The sequence below is a fragment of the Pseudophryne corroboree genome, chromosome 4 (genome assembly GCF_028390025.1).
Source record: "Pseudophryne corroboree isolate aPseCor3 chromosome 4, aPseCor3.hap2, whole genome shotgun sequence".
Taxonomy (NCBI): domain Eukaryota; kingdom Metazoa; phylum Chordata; class Amphibia; order Anura; family Myobatrachidae; genus Pseudophryne; species Pseudophryne corroboree.
This window is the reverse complement of record NC_086447.1, coordinates 800,169,705-800,186,910: the sequence shown is the minus strand read 5'-3', so window position 1 is coordinate 800,186,910 and position 17,206 is coordinate 800,169,705. Positions and strand designations below refer to the sequence as shown.

The 17,206-nt window shown below is 46.2% G+C and overlaps 1 protein-coding gene across 1 annotated transcript in view; it reads right to left on the bottom strand.

Moving 5' to 3' along the window:
- The window catches only part of PRKCE (protein kinase C epsilon), a 707,603-nt gene that overhangs the window by 282,657 nt on the left and 407,740 nt on the right, over positions 1 to 17,206 (bottom strand). The window contains exon 3 of the mRNA XM_063918382.1: positions 14,573 to 14,732. Coding sequence (XP_063774452.1) covers positions 14,573 to 14,732 — 160 coding nt within the window. The remainder of the gene's footprint in view (positions 1 to 14,572; positions 14,733 to 17,206) is intronic.

The window sequence follows — 17,206 nt, the reverse complement described above, 5'->3', positions numbered from 1 at the left end:
ACCAAATCCCCAGGCCTATTTGCAGTAAGCAACAAACAAATACAAAGCTACACAGTACTGGCTAACTTTCATGAACTGACTAACCAACAGAGATTCAGCAGCATCTGCTTACCCTGAAAAGAGGCCTTATAAAGCAGGTGCTGTCCACGCCCCACTCAGACCTCACAGACTGTGAGCACAAAAACCAGCACCGGATCCCCTGCCGTGCACAGAGCCTATAACCACTGCACAGCAAAAGACCCGAACCGGAGTATCAGCTGCGCTCAGGTTACTCCACTAGCACTTGTCTCCCGGTTGCCATGACGACGTGGCAGCACAGGGCAGGAGACCCTAACAGTACCCCCCCTCTGACGAGGGGTCAAAGAACCCCTACCACCGGGTTTATCGGGGAACTGCGAGAAGAAAGAGCGTATCAGTCTGGGGGCATGAAGATCACAACTGCGCACCCACGACCGCTCCTCCGGGCCATACCCCTTCCAGTGCACCAAAAATGACAGCCGACCCCGAACCACCTTGGAGTCAAGAATCCTTTCAACAACAAACTCCCTCTGGCCACGTATCAGAAGAGGGGAAGGTCTTCCACTGGAAGAAGGATTACTAATCGCCCGTTTTAAAAGGGAACAATGAAATGTTTTATTGATACCCAAAGAACGGGGTAGATCTAACTGAAATGCCACCGGATTGATAACCCTGGTGATCTTATAAGGGCCGATGAACCGGGGCCCTAACTTATGAGATGGCTGTCTCAACTTCAAATTCTTGGTAGACAACCAGACGAAGTCTCCTAATTTGAAGCTGCAGGGTCTTTTCCGCTTATCAAAAACCCTTTTGGTCACTAATGACACAGACACAAGGGCTTTCTTCACTTTCCGCCAAATACCTCTAAGGACCGAAACCACAGAGGAACCACCAGGCGTGGAGTCCAGGGGGTCAAAAGAATTGGCCTTAGGATGATGCCCATACACACAAAGGAAGGGAGAGATCCCTGTAGCAGAGTGAGCCGCGTTGTTATAGGCAAACTCCGCCATGGACAGATGAGCAACCCAGTCAGTCTGACACTTGGAGACATAACACCTGAGGAACTGCTCCAAGGACTGGTTCACCCTTTCAGTCTGCCCATTAGACTGCGGATGGTAGCCTGACGACAAGCTGACAGAAATCTGGAGATCGGAACAAAATGCCCTCCAGAATTTGGCCACAAACTGGGATCCGCGGTCAGAGACCACATCAAGTGGCAACCCGTGGAGACGCACAACATGCAGCATAAATAATTCAGACAGGCATCTGGCTGATGGCAGCCCAACCAGTGGAACGAAGTGCGCCATCTTCGAAAACCTGTCAACGACAACCCAGATGGCTGTCATCCCCGAGGATTTGGGCAAGTCCACCACAAAATCCATTGAAATGTGGGTCCATGGCTTAGATGGGATAGAGAGTGGATGTAATGGGCCAACAGGAACCCCTCTAGGAGTCTTATTTCGGGCACAGATGTCACATGCCCGAACCCACTGATCCACATCCTTAGCCACCGAGGGCCACCACACCGCCCTAGATAGCAACTCCCGAGTTCTGGCAATACCCGGGTGACCTGCCGACTTCTTGGCATGGAATTCCAGGAACACTCGCTGTCTTAACCTAGGAGGCACAAACAAAAGACCTACCGGAAGGTCTGGAGGAGCCTGCTCCTGTGCTCTAAGGACTAATGATAAGAGGTCCTGGGTAATGCCCACTTTAATACATGATGGGGAAACAATGGGCAACGGCTCCTCGGTGGTCTCCTGGATTGGAGCAAAACTCCGCGAGAGCGCATCAGCCTTGATGTTTTTTGACCCAGGGCGATATGTTATCAAAAAATTAAAGCGAGCAAAAAACAAAGCCCATCGTACCTGCCTGGCATTGAGACGCTTCGCTGACTCTAAATATGCCAGATTCTTATGGTCAGTGAGAATTGAGACCACAAACTTAGCCCCCTCAAGCCAGTGTCTCCACTCCTCGAGTGCATCCTTAATAGCCAACAATTCCCGGTTACCCACGTCATAATTCATCTCGGCAGGCGAAAATTTACGGGAAAAGTAAGCACAGGGATGAAGGCGATTATCAGACACTCCCATCTGAGAAAGCACTGCCCCAATACCCATCTCAGAGGCATCCACCTCCACCACAAAAGGACGCTCTGGATCTGGGTGTCGCAGCACCTTGGCCGAAACAAATGCCCTTTTGAGACGGGCAAAAGCAGCTTTAGCCTCACAAGACCAGTGAGCAACATCCGCCCCTTTCTTAGTGAGTGCCACCAAGGGCGCCACTATAGACGAAAATCCAGCGATAAATCGTCTATAAAAATTCGCAAAGCCCAGGAAACGCTGAAGCGCCTTCAAACTAGTGGGCTGCACCCAATCCAGGACTGCCTGTACCTTGGAACCCTCCATTTGGAAACCTTCTGGGGAGATAATATATCCTAGAAATGCGATTTGCTGAACTTCAAATTCGCACTTCTCCAGCTTCGCCCCAAGCCGGTGGTCTCTGAGTTTCTGGAGGACTAAGCGTACATGCTTCCGATGTTCCTCCAGGGAATGGGAGAAGATTAGGATGTCATCTAAGTATACAACTAAGAATCTATCCAAATATTCCCTGAGCACATCATTCATGAAATCCTGGAAGACTGCCGGGGCATTACAGAGCCCAAAAGGCATCACCAAATATTCATAATGCCCTGAGTGGGTATTAAAGGCAGTCTTCCATTCATCCCCCTCTCTTATTCGGATTAGATTGTACGCACCGCGTAGGTCAATCTTAGAAAAAATGGTGGCAGTACGAAGCTGGTCAAACAAGACCGAAATGAGAGGCAGTGGGTATGAGTTTTTAATCGTGATACGGTTCAATTCCCTGAAGTCGATGCAGGGTCGCAACGAACCGTCCTTTTTACCCACGAAGAAGAACCCCGACCCAACTGGAGACTGTGAAGGTCTGATAAATCCCTTAGCCAAGTTCTCCTGAATGTACTCTGCCATAGCCTGAGTCTCAGGACGTGACAGGGAGTACAACCTGCTCTTGGGAAGCTTAGCATTTGGCAACAAATCAATGGCACAGTCATAGGGGCGATGGGGAGGTAGTACCTCTGCAACTTTTTTGGAGAACACGTCCGCAAAATCTGCATAACACCCTGGCAATCCTGGCAAACTTAGCTGCGAGAGCCTGACTGGAAGGCTCAAGCAACTCCTGAAACAATCAGTACCCCAACTAAGAATCTCCCCAGAGACCCAGTCAAATTGAGGATTGTGGGCCCTTAACCAGGGTAACCCCAACACCAATGGGGCAAAAGTACAGACAGTCACATAAGAGGACAATTTCTCAGAGTGTGTGGCTCCAATAAACAAAGAAATCTGGCTAGTGCAAGAGGTAATTTTACCTTGGGATAATGGTTCCCCGTTTAACCCACAAATCTCAATTTCCGATGCCAAGGGTACTAAGGGAACAGAGTGTTTTAGGGCGAATTGGCGGTCCATAAAAACCCCGTCGGCCCCACTGTCCACAAAGGCCTCAGTCTTGACAGTTTGACCGAGGATCTTCAAGGTCACCGGAATGATAAAAGTCTTCTTGGGAAATTCTGACTTCTGGCCTGACAGGATATTTCCCATCACCCTCAGGCCCTGAAGTTTTCCGGCTTTTCTGGGCATGATACTACCACATGACCTTTATTCCCACAGTACAAACACAACCCCTGCTGTCTCCTCCGCGTCTTCTCACGCGAGGAGAGGCGGGTAGCCCCAATCTGCATAGGCTCCTCAGAAAATTCCTCAGAGTCTGAGGTTCCCTTGGGAAGGAAGGAAATCTCAGTCTCCCTTTCAAGCCTACGCTCTCTCAGCCATCTATCCACCCGGATGGATAACTGCATGAGCTGATCCAAGCTATCAGGCAAGGGATATTGTACCAGTTGGTCCTTTATCTGGTTAGAAAGACCTCTTCGGTACTGGTGTCTCAGGGCTGGGTCATTCCACTGGGTATCATGGGCCAACCTCCGAAACTCCGTACAGTAAACCTCAACTGGCCTTCGCCCTTGCTTAAGGATCGAAATCTGAGCCTCGGCTGAGGCCGTCTTGTCAGGGTCATCATACAACATGCCCAGTGCCGTAAAAAAAGCATCAACACTTTTAAGCGACGGACAGTCAGGCTGCAACCCATATGCCCAGACCTGTGGGTCTCCTTGTAGCAAGGAAATCACTATGCCCACCCGCTGAATCTCCGACCCAGAAGACTGAGGCCTAAGCCGGAAGTATATCTTGCAGCTCTCCTTGAAACAAAAGAACTGCGAGCGATCTCCAGAAAAACGATCCGGGAGATTTACTTTCGGCTCCTTAACCCCTGCAGGTGCTGCTGCTGCGGGAGCTCCGCCAGCAGCCTGGGAGGTGTGCATTTTAATGGACAAATCATTAAATTGTCGAGTCAGGACCTGCACCTGATCGACCACCTGTTGCAACGTATTTTGAGGGGTATGCTCCATATTCCCACAAAATTTCAACAGGAGTATTAGGCTGCTGAATATGTTATGCACACCAGTGCCTGCAGGAAAGTACTAGTGTCAGAACTGTTATGCACTCCAGTGTCTGCAGGAATGTACTGGTGTTTGAACTGTTATGCAAAACAAATGGACTCACAGACAAACTGGGGAATATGACATAACGTACACAGAAGGTGATAGGGTAACAAAATACACACACAGTGAACAGAGAAGCCCAGAGGCTAAGGAACTGGGTATCTCCCTTGTATTAGAACTGCTCAGATGTAAAAAGCAAGATGTTGTGTTTTAATACGTAGAGAACCCGAAATGCTGTTGCTAAGGGCAACAGCAAAACCCTAAAGGGTTACCAACGGGTGTGGCAGTAAACTCCTTGGTCAGAGATGGAATGATAGACACAAGGAGAGCCTCCACAATCCTGATTCTCACTTGCAGTGCACAGGTTTAAGCTTACTGCCACTAAACTGACCCCTGACACCTAGCACAGTGAGACAGGATTAGACAGGCAAGTGTTAGAATACAGCCGCAAACTTGCTAAGTTCACAGAGTAATAACAGAACCCCAGCAAGCTAAACGACTGACTCCAGTCTTACTGCTAGGTCTGGATTGGCAGAGTGTAATACCAAATCCCCAGGCCTATTTGCAGTAAGCAACAAACAAATACAAAGCTACACAGTACTGGCTAACTTTCATGAACTGACTAACCAACAGAGATTCAGCAGCATCTGCTTACCCTGAAAAGAGGCCTTATAAAGCAGGTGCTGTCCACGCCCCACTCAGACCTCACAGACTGTGAGCACAAAAACCAGCACCGGATCCCCTGCCGTGCACAGAGCCTATAACCACTGCACAGCAAAAGACCCGAACCGGAGTATCAGCTGCGCTCAGGTTACTCCACTAGCACTTGTCTCCCGGTTGCCATGACGACGTGGCAGCACAGGGCAGGAGACCCTAACAGGCAGTGTCTTGTGACCAGCCTTCATGTCCAGTCTGAGTACATCCACCAACCAGGACAGAGTGCACTGTGTGTATTTATAATAAATATGGGGCAGATTTAACGAGGGATATTCTTGTTATCACTCGCTATGAATGATATAGCTTTTAAAAATAATAAACATTTATTTGAACCAACACCGCAGCTCATGGATATGGACAGCTGCACCAAGAAGGCCTGGCTGGATAATGTCTGCTCAATCTTGGGAACTTGGAGGCCATCTTTGACTTGAGTTGGCCATGTGAGTAATCTCTCGCTCCGCCGCCTTCTATAGCTAGGTAAACACTAGATGACGTGTATACCCAGCCGATCTGACTGGCAACGGGACCAGGCATGCGGCAAGTGCATACACACTTTCTGATACTACGTGAAGCATGTCATCACTAGAGACATCCCCGTCGGCCTTGCTGCAGACCCACGGGAGCAAGGTTACAATAGAATGATACATGCACGTTTTAGCGCTATGCTGTCCAATCTGCTTCTCTTTGTATTGCTAAGTGTGATTCCTGGCATGAGGGTAGTGCAGCAGGTGGCAGGGGTGGGGATTGCAGATGGCTGCTCCTAATCTGACTTACTCTCTGCTTCGCAATAAAGCAGAAAACTAGACTGACCGGGTGCAACAGCCTTCCGCATCATGTGACCTCCCCTGCACAACACATTGAGGCCATGTAGCACATGTAGAAGTAGGAAAGGAGTGCAAAGTCATATAAGGGAGATAAAAGAGCCACCTGGGTAGTTCTGATAGGCATGTAATGGGTCTGATGGGAATGTGGATTGGTCTAAGACTGCATGTGATGTGGTCTGATGGGTATTATAGAGGCATATGGGGCGGTCTGTGGGACATGTAGTGATGTCTGTGAGCAAGTTGGAAGGCTTGAGGGGCATGTGGTGGGGTCTGATGGGCATGTAAGGAGATCTTATGGCATGTGGAGAATTCTGAGAGACATGTACGTGCAGCATGTGGGAATGTCTGTAAGCATGTTGGCAGGTTAGAGGTGAATCTAAGGCTGGCCACACACGGAGCGATATCCACACACTGGGCGATCTGGTGTCTGACTGCCCGCTATGCCGGCCCTCCTCCAAGTAGTGCTTTTGAACATACAGAAAGATCAGCAGACGATCCCATGGGTGCACGCAATGGAGGACATCATGCCCACACACGGCACGATATAGCTGCTATATCGTTCCAATTTGTCAGATTGGCAGCTGCTATATCGTGCCGTGTGTGGGGGCCTTAAGAGGCATATGGGGAAGTGCAAGCATTGCCAGAAGTGAAACATTTAAAAACACAAGATAAATAAAGATTTGTGTTAATTTAACTTTGCAAGATATTGTATACTGGGGTTCATTCCGAGTTGTTCGCTCGTTGCCGATTCTCGCAACGGAGCGATTAAGGCAAAAATGCGCCTGCGCTAAGTATTTTAGCACAAAACTTAGTAGATTTACTCACGTCCGAACGAAGAATTGTCATCGTTGAAGTGATCGGAGTGTGATCGACAGGAAGTGGGTGTTTCTGGGCGGAAACTGACCATTTTCTGGGAGTGTGCGGAAAAACGCAGGCATGCCAGAATAAAACGCGGGAGTGTCTGGAGAAACGGGGGAGTGGTTGGCCGAACGCAGGGCGTGTTTGTGACGTCAAACCAGGAACGAAACGGGCTGAGCTGATCGCAGTGTAGGAGTAAGTCTCGAGCTACTCAGAAACTGCTAAGAATTTTCTATTCGCAATTCTGCTAATCTTTCGTTCGCAATTCTGCTATGCTAAGATACACTCCCAGAGGGCGGCGGCCTAGCGTGTGCAATGCTGCTAAAAGCAGCTAGCGAGCGAACAACTCGGAATGACCCCCATTATGTTATATTATTTTTTGTTTGTGGCTACAGTATGTTCGTGTGTGTTAAATACTGTAGGTAGATAAAAGGAAAGTCTAAAGTGGCAATGTTTTTATGCTGCCTTTTGCTTTCCTTTTTAGCAGCCCTATGTGATGGAATCATACTATGCTCACTGCTGACATTTCCCTGGTCATGTGTGGACGTAGAAAGGCCTATTTATTAAGGGCTATTTTTTCACAAAATTATGTCGAAACTACAGTTTCTGCATGATTTTATGAATGATTGCTATGTACTAATAATACAGAAGATGCGTCAGATTCTCATAAGTTTTTTGAAAATGTGAAAGACTCCTCCGATATGACGGAATGAAAATGTCTGTTGCGATGCGGACTGTTAGTAATAGCAGCACTGCCACAAATATTGATACATATGCTCCACAGTCTTATGTCTAAGGGGTCTATTTACTAAATGGCCGTATTCACGGCACGATTTGGGGAGAGATGTGTGCTGAGCGGTTCGCTCAGTACACATCTCTCCCCCCACTCAGCACAGCGCGATGTGTACTGAGCATGCGGGGGGAGAGCGCTCATTTCACCCAGCGGGTGAAGTGAGCGACCTGCTAGATTGGCACCAGTGATAGCGACACGCGGGGCTGCGCATCGCTATCGCTGTGAGGGGTACACACGGAGTGATCGCTGCTTAAAATCTAAGCAGTCTAGTCAGATTGCTTAGATTTTAAGCAGCGATCGCTCCGTGAGTACCCCCCTTAAGCCTTGCATGGAGATAAAGTCGCTGGAGGTAAAAAAAGCCAGCCAATCGGCTCCTAACTGTCATTTTTCAAACACAGCCTGTGACACGGCAGTTAGGATCCGATTGGCTGGTACTTTATCTCCAGCAACTTTATCTCCATCCAAGGCTTAGTAAATAGACCCCTAATACTCTTATCCCTATGTCACTATTTGACAACACAGCTGAACCTAACCATCATTTATATAGCAGAGAGACATTTGTATGCTATATTTAGCTGCTGACGACTGTAGCCTCAGTTTTATTTGGGGGTTGGGGTTATAATTACAATATAAAAGAAGAAATTATGAAGGGATCTTTTTTGTCAGTTTAGGCTGGAAAGGGGTTACACCTTATTTGTAGTATGGGATGACCCGTTCGCCCTTGAGCCTCCTTAAGGATTCCTCCTCCCCATTCCACCAAGTCAGCTGAGGTATTGAGAGGAAGCCTGGCTCATAAAGAACCACAAGACAATGGAGGTGACTCCTCTCTACTTTATGTTCATTTACAATAAGGAAATACTGCAAGGGAGCTATTTATAGGTTCCACTGTACAGAAACCCTATCACGAAGACATATCTTTTTAGTGCTTTTACTATCTGTTATCAATATTAGTTAAAATAAACACTTTTCATCCTGTTTTAGTGATTTGTACTCAGTGTGTGGCTGTGTGCAGATCTACTGTCTATGGGGGTCATTCCGAGTTGATCGTAGCTGTGCTAAATTTAGCACAGCTACGATCTTCTTCCCTGGCATACGGGGGGACGCCCAGCACAGGGCTAGCCCGCCCCGCATGTCAGTCCGGCCCCCCACTCGCAGAAGTGCAAAGGCATCGCACAGCGGCGATGCCTTTGCGTTTCAAGAGTAGCTCCCGGCTAGCGCAGCTTTAGCGTGCTGGCCGGAAGCTACTCATCGCTCCCCGGCCCACAGAAGCTGCATGTGACGTCACGCAGCCGCTGTGGCCCGCCCCCTGTTTGGTCCGGCCATGCCTGCGTTGGCCGGACCAAACCCACGATACGGCAGCCAAATGCCGCCGTTCCGCCCCCTCCCGCCCAGCAATCACCTCTGCCTGTCAATCAGGCAGGGCGATCGTATCCCTGCTACGGCCTTCGGCCGTCTGGCATGCGCCGGCGCACTACGGCTCCGGCGCAGTAGGGACCAGTTCGCTCTGCTGCATTAAAACGCAGCGAGCGAACGGGTCAGAATGACCCCCTATATCAGTACCTCATGCAGTGGTAATTCTTTATCTTCTCAAAGCACATTAGAACATGTTATATGCAATTCATTAACTACTGTACGTCTATTTTTGATGCAAAAACTAACTTTTCACCAGCTTGGTTTTACCTTTTGAGAATATATTTACAGGTTGAGTCTCCCATATCCAAATATTCCGAAATACGGAATATTCCGAAATACGGACGTTTTTTAATGAGAGTGAGATAGTGAAACCTTTGTTTTTTGATGACTTAATGTACACAAACTTTGTTTAATACACAAAGTTATTAAAAATATTGTATTAAATGACCTTTAGGCTGTGTGTATAAGGTGTATATGAAACATAAATGAATTGTGTGAATGTAGACACACTTTGTTTAATGCACAAAGTTATAAAAAATATTGGCTAAAATTGCCTTCAGGCTGTGTGTATAAGGTGTATATGTAACATAAATGCATTCTGTGCTTAGATTTAGGTCCCATCACCATGATATCTCATTATGGTATGCAATTATTCCAAAATACGGAAAAATCCGATATCCAAAATACGTCTGGTCCCAAGCATTTTGGATAAGGGATACTCAACCTGTATTGAGTTTTCACAATAAAGCAAAGAAAATACAAACATGTGTGCAGTCTTAGAAAAGGGATAAGGGATATATCTAAGCAAGACAATAGGGAAATATAAACATAACATGATGTCCCGTATTAGAGAAAATACAATATAATGGACAGAAAGATCCAGTATCAGAGTAGGCCTATAGTACGAATGACAAAAAATAAAGCCAAGTGTTCGACCGTCAGTTAAGTAACATAACGGACCTGCACAAATGGCACATAGAATATAGCAGTAAAATAGAGAAGACAAACAAAGAAGGAGCGAGAGGGACGAAACTAGAAAGGGGAGGGAAGGAGGGACATGGGAAACAGAGTCAGTGTCGGCAAAAACATATACAAACTGTTTTGTGATGGGCATACGACAGAATGAGATCAATAATATAATATAATAGGACCCACAATACATGCATGAAGACAAGGATTAATTAGTCAAACAAGTATTTTCAAGGGTCATTGGCTAAGCCACGCAATAAGAACCATTTTGTTGACTCAAACAAAGATAACATGGTTTTATCTTTTAAAAGATTGCCGCTCACTATGTCCATGGACAGTGCAAAGAAAGGTTCTGTATCAAAAACTAGAATGAGACGTTTTGTTCAAGTTACTGATCTCAAGGTCATCATCTGTTATTGTCCTACTTACTACAACCAGGTTACATTTAGAAAACTGATGCTGGTGAGTTTAGAGCAGATCCTGTATTCTTATCCACACCATAAGGCAAGTTACAGCACTAACACAGTGTCGGTCTGGGGCATGAAGGGCCCACCGGGGGGATTCAGTGGTAGGTGCCCCTGTTTAGGGGTGTGGCCAGCCATCTCATTGGTTTGCCTAACTAGGAGAGAGTGCACAGGCTGGGCCCCTTGATAAATATATATAACAAATGTTGCTATGCATGTATGATAATGTACCAGATTAATAACAGCAATGTACTATAGTGAATACACCATAGTCCTGTGCAGTATAATGTAACATATGTATAATGTATAGTTCAAGTGCACAGTCTGGAACCTGATCCCTAAAAGAAGATCATGTCGACATGTCGACCTATTGATCATGTTGACCTTTTGTACCTGTTGACCTAATGCATGTGGACCATATGGGATCGACCTATTGACTGTCAGCCTATCATCCAAAACCCAAATACTTTTACCATTGATGGGGGATAACTAGATGGTTTCCCACCATTGATGGCACAGAATAACCCTAAGGTTTTGGGTGTTATTTTTTTACAAGGTGCAGGGACACGGAGCATAGCTCCGCCCCCAACACCCACAAAGCCTCACCCCAGGCTCTGATTAGCCTACATCCGAGTTAATAGTAAAGCAGGAGTGACATCGGTGGGTGAAACAATGATTTCCATGCAGATCGGTTTATAACAGTGAGGTTAACCATAAATTGTTCCATCGATGGGGACCAGTAATGGCCATTCCTAGGGGCAAGTCGAGCACATGCAATGTAAAATTGTATGTTCTGATGCTAGGTATGAACAATGAGGATCATTCAGGTGCGCAAAGTACCAATGTTTGGTACTTTGCGCATGCGAGAACCCATTTTGCGCATAAGTGAATGGGTTATGCAATGTCGGAAGAAGGACGGCAGCAGACTATCTGTAATTGACAGTCTGTTGCCATTCGGAGCGGGCAGCCTCTATTTGTGAAAGCAGAGGTGTGTCGCCGCCGTTTAGGGGGTGGGAAGAGGTCAGGGATCTCTATAGTAGGACAGAGATTTCCTGGACTCTGGGACGGGCGGTTTGCGCGGCACCATAGGTGCCACACGCCATCTGACGGGGAATCCAATGATCTGATTCTGCATCCTAGGATCACTACTGCAGCATCTTTTTGTAATAGACGCCTCCTGCTGCATCACCATACAGCGCTATCACTACTGCATTCCAAACACAATGCCGATGTTTGCGCATACATCACAGAGGGTACGCTCAAATGCGCAGCGCATATCAGATATAGCAAGGCTAAGCAATGGGCATCCCTAGGTGGTTCATAGACACATAGCCGCTTTCAAAGAGGCCACGTTCAGAGGACACTGTGCCTGCCATTGACTGGTGCAAGTGTTGATGATGATGATTGTGCGCCAATGGTGGGCTGTTTAGAACTACCGGCTGAGTTACAGCATGCAGGCATGTACAAAGTGGGCGTCTCAGTGCCTGCACATTCAGACAGGGGAAGGCTAGACCTAGCATATGCATATTAAAGCACCGGTGACTCCGGCAACGGGTGCTAGAGCAGACACCAGCGTCCATCTCAGAATCAGTCCCAGAATCTGTACATACGGCAGTCTAACATTGGGGGTAATTCAGACCTAATAGTAGCAGCAGATACTGTCTGCTTTATTTTACACTGTAATTTAGATTTCAGTCTGAACACACCTCACCCAAATCTAACTCTCTCTGCAAATGTTATATCTGCCACACCTGCAGTGCACGTGGTTTTGCCCAACTGCTAACAAATTTGCTGCTACTATCAATTCTGAATTACCCACCACGAGCGTTTTCCTCCCAAAATAGAACTGGGCCGTCTATGCAATTACATTACTTCATCTGAAAGTGTTCCACAGTGAAATGTGCAATAGACGACATGAAGAGAAACCTACATATAAACCATTCTAATGATATGTTAAGTGGAGTGAAAGCACCTAATATTACCCAATACCATAGTATATGGCAGGCAGACTATGATATGGGTTACAGCACATCTATCCATATGCAACTGGTGCATGCCCCATCTGCCCTTTTCTCTGCTTTATGCTCCATCTGCCCCTTTCTCTGCTTTATGCCCCACTGACCCTTTTCTCTGCTTTATACCCCACTGACCCTTTTCTCTGCTTTATGCCCCATCTGCCCTTTTCTCTGCTTTATTCCCCATTGACCCTTTTCTCTGCTTTATACCCCATCTGCCCTTTTGTCTTCTTTATGCCCCATCTGCCCTTTTTGTCTGCTTTATGCCCCATCTGCCCTTTTCTCTGCTTTATGCCCCACTGACACTTTTCTTTGCTTTATGCCCCACTGACACTTTTCTCTGCTTTATGCCCCACTGACCCTTTTCTCTGCTTTATGCCCCACTGACACTTTTCTCTGCTTTATGCCCCATCTGCCCTTTTGTCTGCTTTATGCCCCATCTGCCCTTTTTGTCTGCTTTATGCCCCACTGACCCTTTTCTCTGCTTTATGCCCCACTGACACTTTTCTCTGCTTTATGCCCCACTGACCCTTTTCTCTGCTTTATGCCCCACTGACACTTTTCTCTGCTTTATGCCCCATCTGCCCTTTTCTCTGCTTTATGCCCCACTGACACTTTTCTCTGCTTTATGCCCCACTGACCCTTTTCTCTGCTTTATGCCCAACTGACCCTTTTCTCTGCTTTATGCCCCACTGACCCTTTTCTCTGCTTTATGCCCCACTGACCCTTTTCTCTGCTTTATGCCCCATCTGCCCTTTTCTCTGCTTTATGCCCCACTGACCCTTTTCTCTGCTTTATACCCCACTGACCCTTTTCTCTGCTTTATGCCCCATCTGCCCTTTTCTCTGCTTTATTCCCCACTGACCCTTTTCTCTGCTTTATGCCCCATCTGCCCTTTTGTCTGCTTTATGCCCCATTTGCCCCTTTTGTCTGCTTTATGCCCCATCTGTCCTTTTCTCTGCTTTATGCCCCACTGACCCTTTTCTCTGCTTTATGCCCCACTGACCCTTTTCTCTGCTTTATGCCCCATCTGCCCTTTTTTCTGCTTTATGGCCCTCATTCCGAGTTGTTCGCTCGGTAAAAATCTTCGCATCGCAGCGATTTTCCGCTTAATGCGCATGCGCAATGTCCGCACTGCGATTGCGCCAAGTAAATTTGCTATGCACTTAGGAATTTTACTCACGGCATTTTCATCGTTCTGGCGATCGTAATGTGATTGACAGGAAATGGGTGTTACTGGGCGGAAACAGGCCGTTTTATGGGCGTGTGGCAAAAAACGCTACCGTTTCCGGAAAAAACGCGGGAGTGGCTGGAGAAACGGAGGAGTGTCTGGGCGAACGCTGGGTGTGTTTGTGACGTCAAACCAGGAACGACAAGCACTGAAATGATCGCAGATGCCGAGTAAGTCTGGAGCTACTCAGAAACTGCTACGAGGTGTGTAATCGCAATATTGCGAATACTTCGTTCGTTCGCAATTTTAAGATGCTAAGATTCACTCCCAGTAGGCGGTGGCTTAGCATGAGCAAATCTGCTAAAATCCGCTTGCGAGCGAACAACTCGGAATGACCTCCTATGCCCTTATGCCACATAGGCCCTTTATTCCTCTGTAAACCCAATCTGCCCATCATACCTTTTTTCTAATTAATGACCCAATGCCCCTTTTCTTATTTTCGTTCAGATTGCATTTAAGTATACAGGAATCTATGTGGCTTCCTCGGCTGTAAAGTATACCAAATGTATGTAAAGCACCTGAAATAAACAACCTTCTAGATGACTGCTAGGGGCTGAGTCAATTGACCACGGGTGGAATTTGTGTACCAGTAGGTAAAGTGCTCGGAGAGTGCGAACAGAAGTAAGCATTAACTGCTCATTTATTACAAGATAGACAATGTCGTTACATGAAAAATAACAGCTTAATCCAATCTTACCATATAAAATCTCGGCAGTGCGAACAATACGTTGGTTGCCTAAGATAAGTTGCCATAAACTTGTGTCCATTGACTTGGTGAACCCTACGTCGCACCGCTCCCTGACGCTTTCTGGGACCCACTCGCTCCCTGAATACTCGTTCTTCATTTTCTTTGGGAGCTGAAAGGGAACAGATAAGTGTTTAAATCAAAGAACAAAAGCAGCATATTTTAAAAATGTTCAAGAAATAGTGGTCCAAACAGGCTAGGACTAATGCAAGTCCACTGCTAAATAATGGGTGTGTGTGTATGCAATTCTAACATTCTCAAAGAGTGAAAAAGTGGACCAACTCAAACACGGCTACACCCCTAAATTGACCTTTTCATATATGATCCTCAGAATTAACAAATGTTAGGGCATACAATATGTATCAAAGCTTGGAGAGAGATAAAGTGGCGATAGATAAAGTACCAACCAATCAGCTCCTGTCATTTTTCAAACACAGCCTGTAGCATGGCAACTAGGAGCTGATTGGTTGGTACTTTATCTCTCTCCACTCTATCTTTCAGCAAGCTTTGATACATACATATGTATGTTCTGCTGTTTAATGCTGACCTAACTGCATCTGCACCTCCCAATTCCACCTCAGACAGCTGCAACTCTTGCTACACCTTTAGGCATCTGCCTATTGCCCCGATCTATGTGGCATAGCCTTGATCTAAGTGGTCAGTCCCACCATCCTGACCTTCAGCATCTTTGTACCGGCAGTGGAAATACTGGTCAGAATGACCTTGTCACTACAGCAGAAGAGAATGGACATTGTGGGGATATGTCACTGCACTGAATGTTTTAGGGAAGGAGGAGGATCAGTGAGTGCTTTAAAAGGGGGTTTGGTCACACCTCATTCTGCTCTTGGGCCCAGACCCATATTATGAGACTGCGCCCCGTTTTGTGCATATGCCTGTGTATGTGCGCAGTCTACACTGTGCATTTCTGCCCAGCCGTCTACGTGTGCAATTAGAGAAGCCCTCGCTGCAGCCTGCAGCAGTTTAGTTACAGCAGTGTTTCCCAACCTTGGTCCTCAAGGCACACTAACAGTCCTGGTTTTAGTGAGCAGGCTGGCTATTTGTCACTCTTTATGCATCTCCAATGTATCACTTTTTAAGGCTTAATACTGTACATTTGGGCCCAAGTCTCTTGTTTTAGAATATAGAAAATGTCATCAATACAGTGAAAAATTAAGATCTCTCTTTAAACAACACTAAGCACAAAATACAAGTCATCTTAGGCCATCTTAAAGAAAACCAGTAATTATTCCGACTGATCACAAATCAACTTATTCTGAGCCAGTTTCACAAATGACTCTAAGTATAACAATGTAGTCTCATAAATCAGTTTGGCATAACTAGTATTAACTAGTAAAATAATTATTTTCTGGAATAACCAATGCTTTATATACAAATGTGTCCTCAAACACTGTGGCTTCAGTCACGTCGAACAGCCTCTCAGTGTGCCAGTTCCCGGGTGACCCGGCTATTCCAAGGGTCTTTTTCCCACAAAATGTGCTTCTTATCTGCATACATAAAACTATTGGAAGTCACAAAGCTACTCTGTTAAATCACACTGATCAATCGATGTGCGGCATTTGTACATCTGTCTGCGAATGTGTGTGAACCTGTATATGAAGTGCTACTACGATGCAGCAGCCGCTGAGTTTTCTCACACCAAGTTCCATTGTTTATAGTCTGCGACTTTGTGCGTGTATAAAACTAATTCTCGTGCCGTTAAAGTAGCAGCCCACTCTCTGTAGTACACTGTGAGTGGCGTTTCGCTCAATCTTCGATATGAATAAGATACTAAATGTAGAACAAAGGTCGCTACACTACACTGCTCGGTGCAGCTCAGTCATGCCAGGCATCTTGTGCTGTATGGCATATTGAGGCTAGGTGGTAGATTTACTAAAGCTTCTAAAAATGAATAAGTGGTGATGCTGCCCATAGCAACCAATTGGATTGTACCTATCAATTTTCTATAGCACTGGCTCCCAAATTGGGAGCCTTGTGGCACTTAAGCACCTTGAGTCCTGTTTGGAGAAAGAGCACTATATAAATAAAATTATTATTAATTAATTATTTGTGGTCCAGGACCAATTTAAACTATTTATAGTCAATGTAATAGGCAAAACCAGTGCTTGTGGCTTCCAATCATAACATATGTGGATAAACAGAAGCGAATCCTGTCCCTCACCACATAACTGCCCCTAAGGATGACATATAAACACAACTGACTTAGTTTCATTGTTCACTGACTTTCTCAATAAGAAACTTTCGGCCTAAGGGTGCCGTGAAAAAAATTGTAACACTGTAGGGGCGCCAAGATTTAAAAAAGTTTGGGAACCTGTATGCTCTGTAGCATCCTAGAAAGTGATAAACCAGACAGAATTGGTTGCTAGCAACACCATAATGTTACATTTCTAAAAGTTTTTGTAAATTTACCCCTATGGGGGGGGGGGGGGGGAATTCAATTGGAGTCAGAACTGCCGTCTTGTCGGAAAGACGTCAGTTTCCGACTTTTTTAAGTTGGAAACTGGTCCCACCTATTCAATCGAGCTGCCGTTTTTCCGACAGGTCGGCAATTCAAACTTGTTGGAAAAT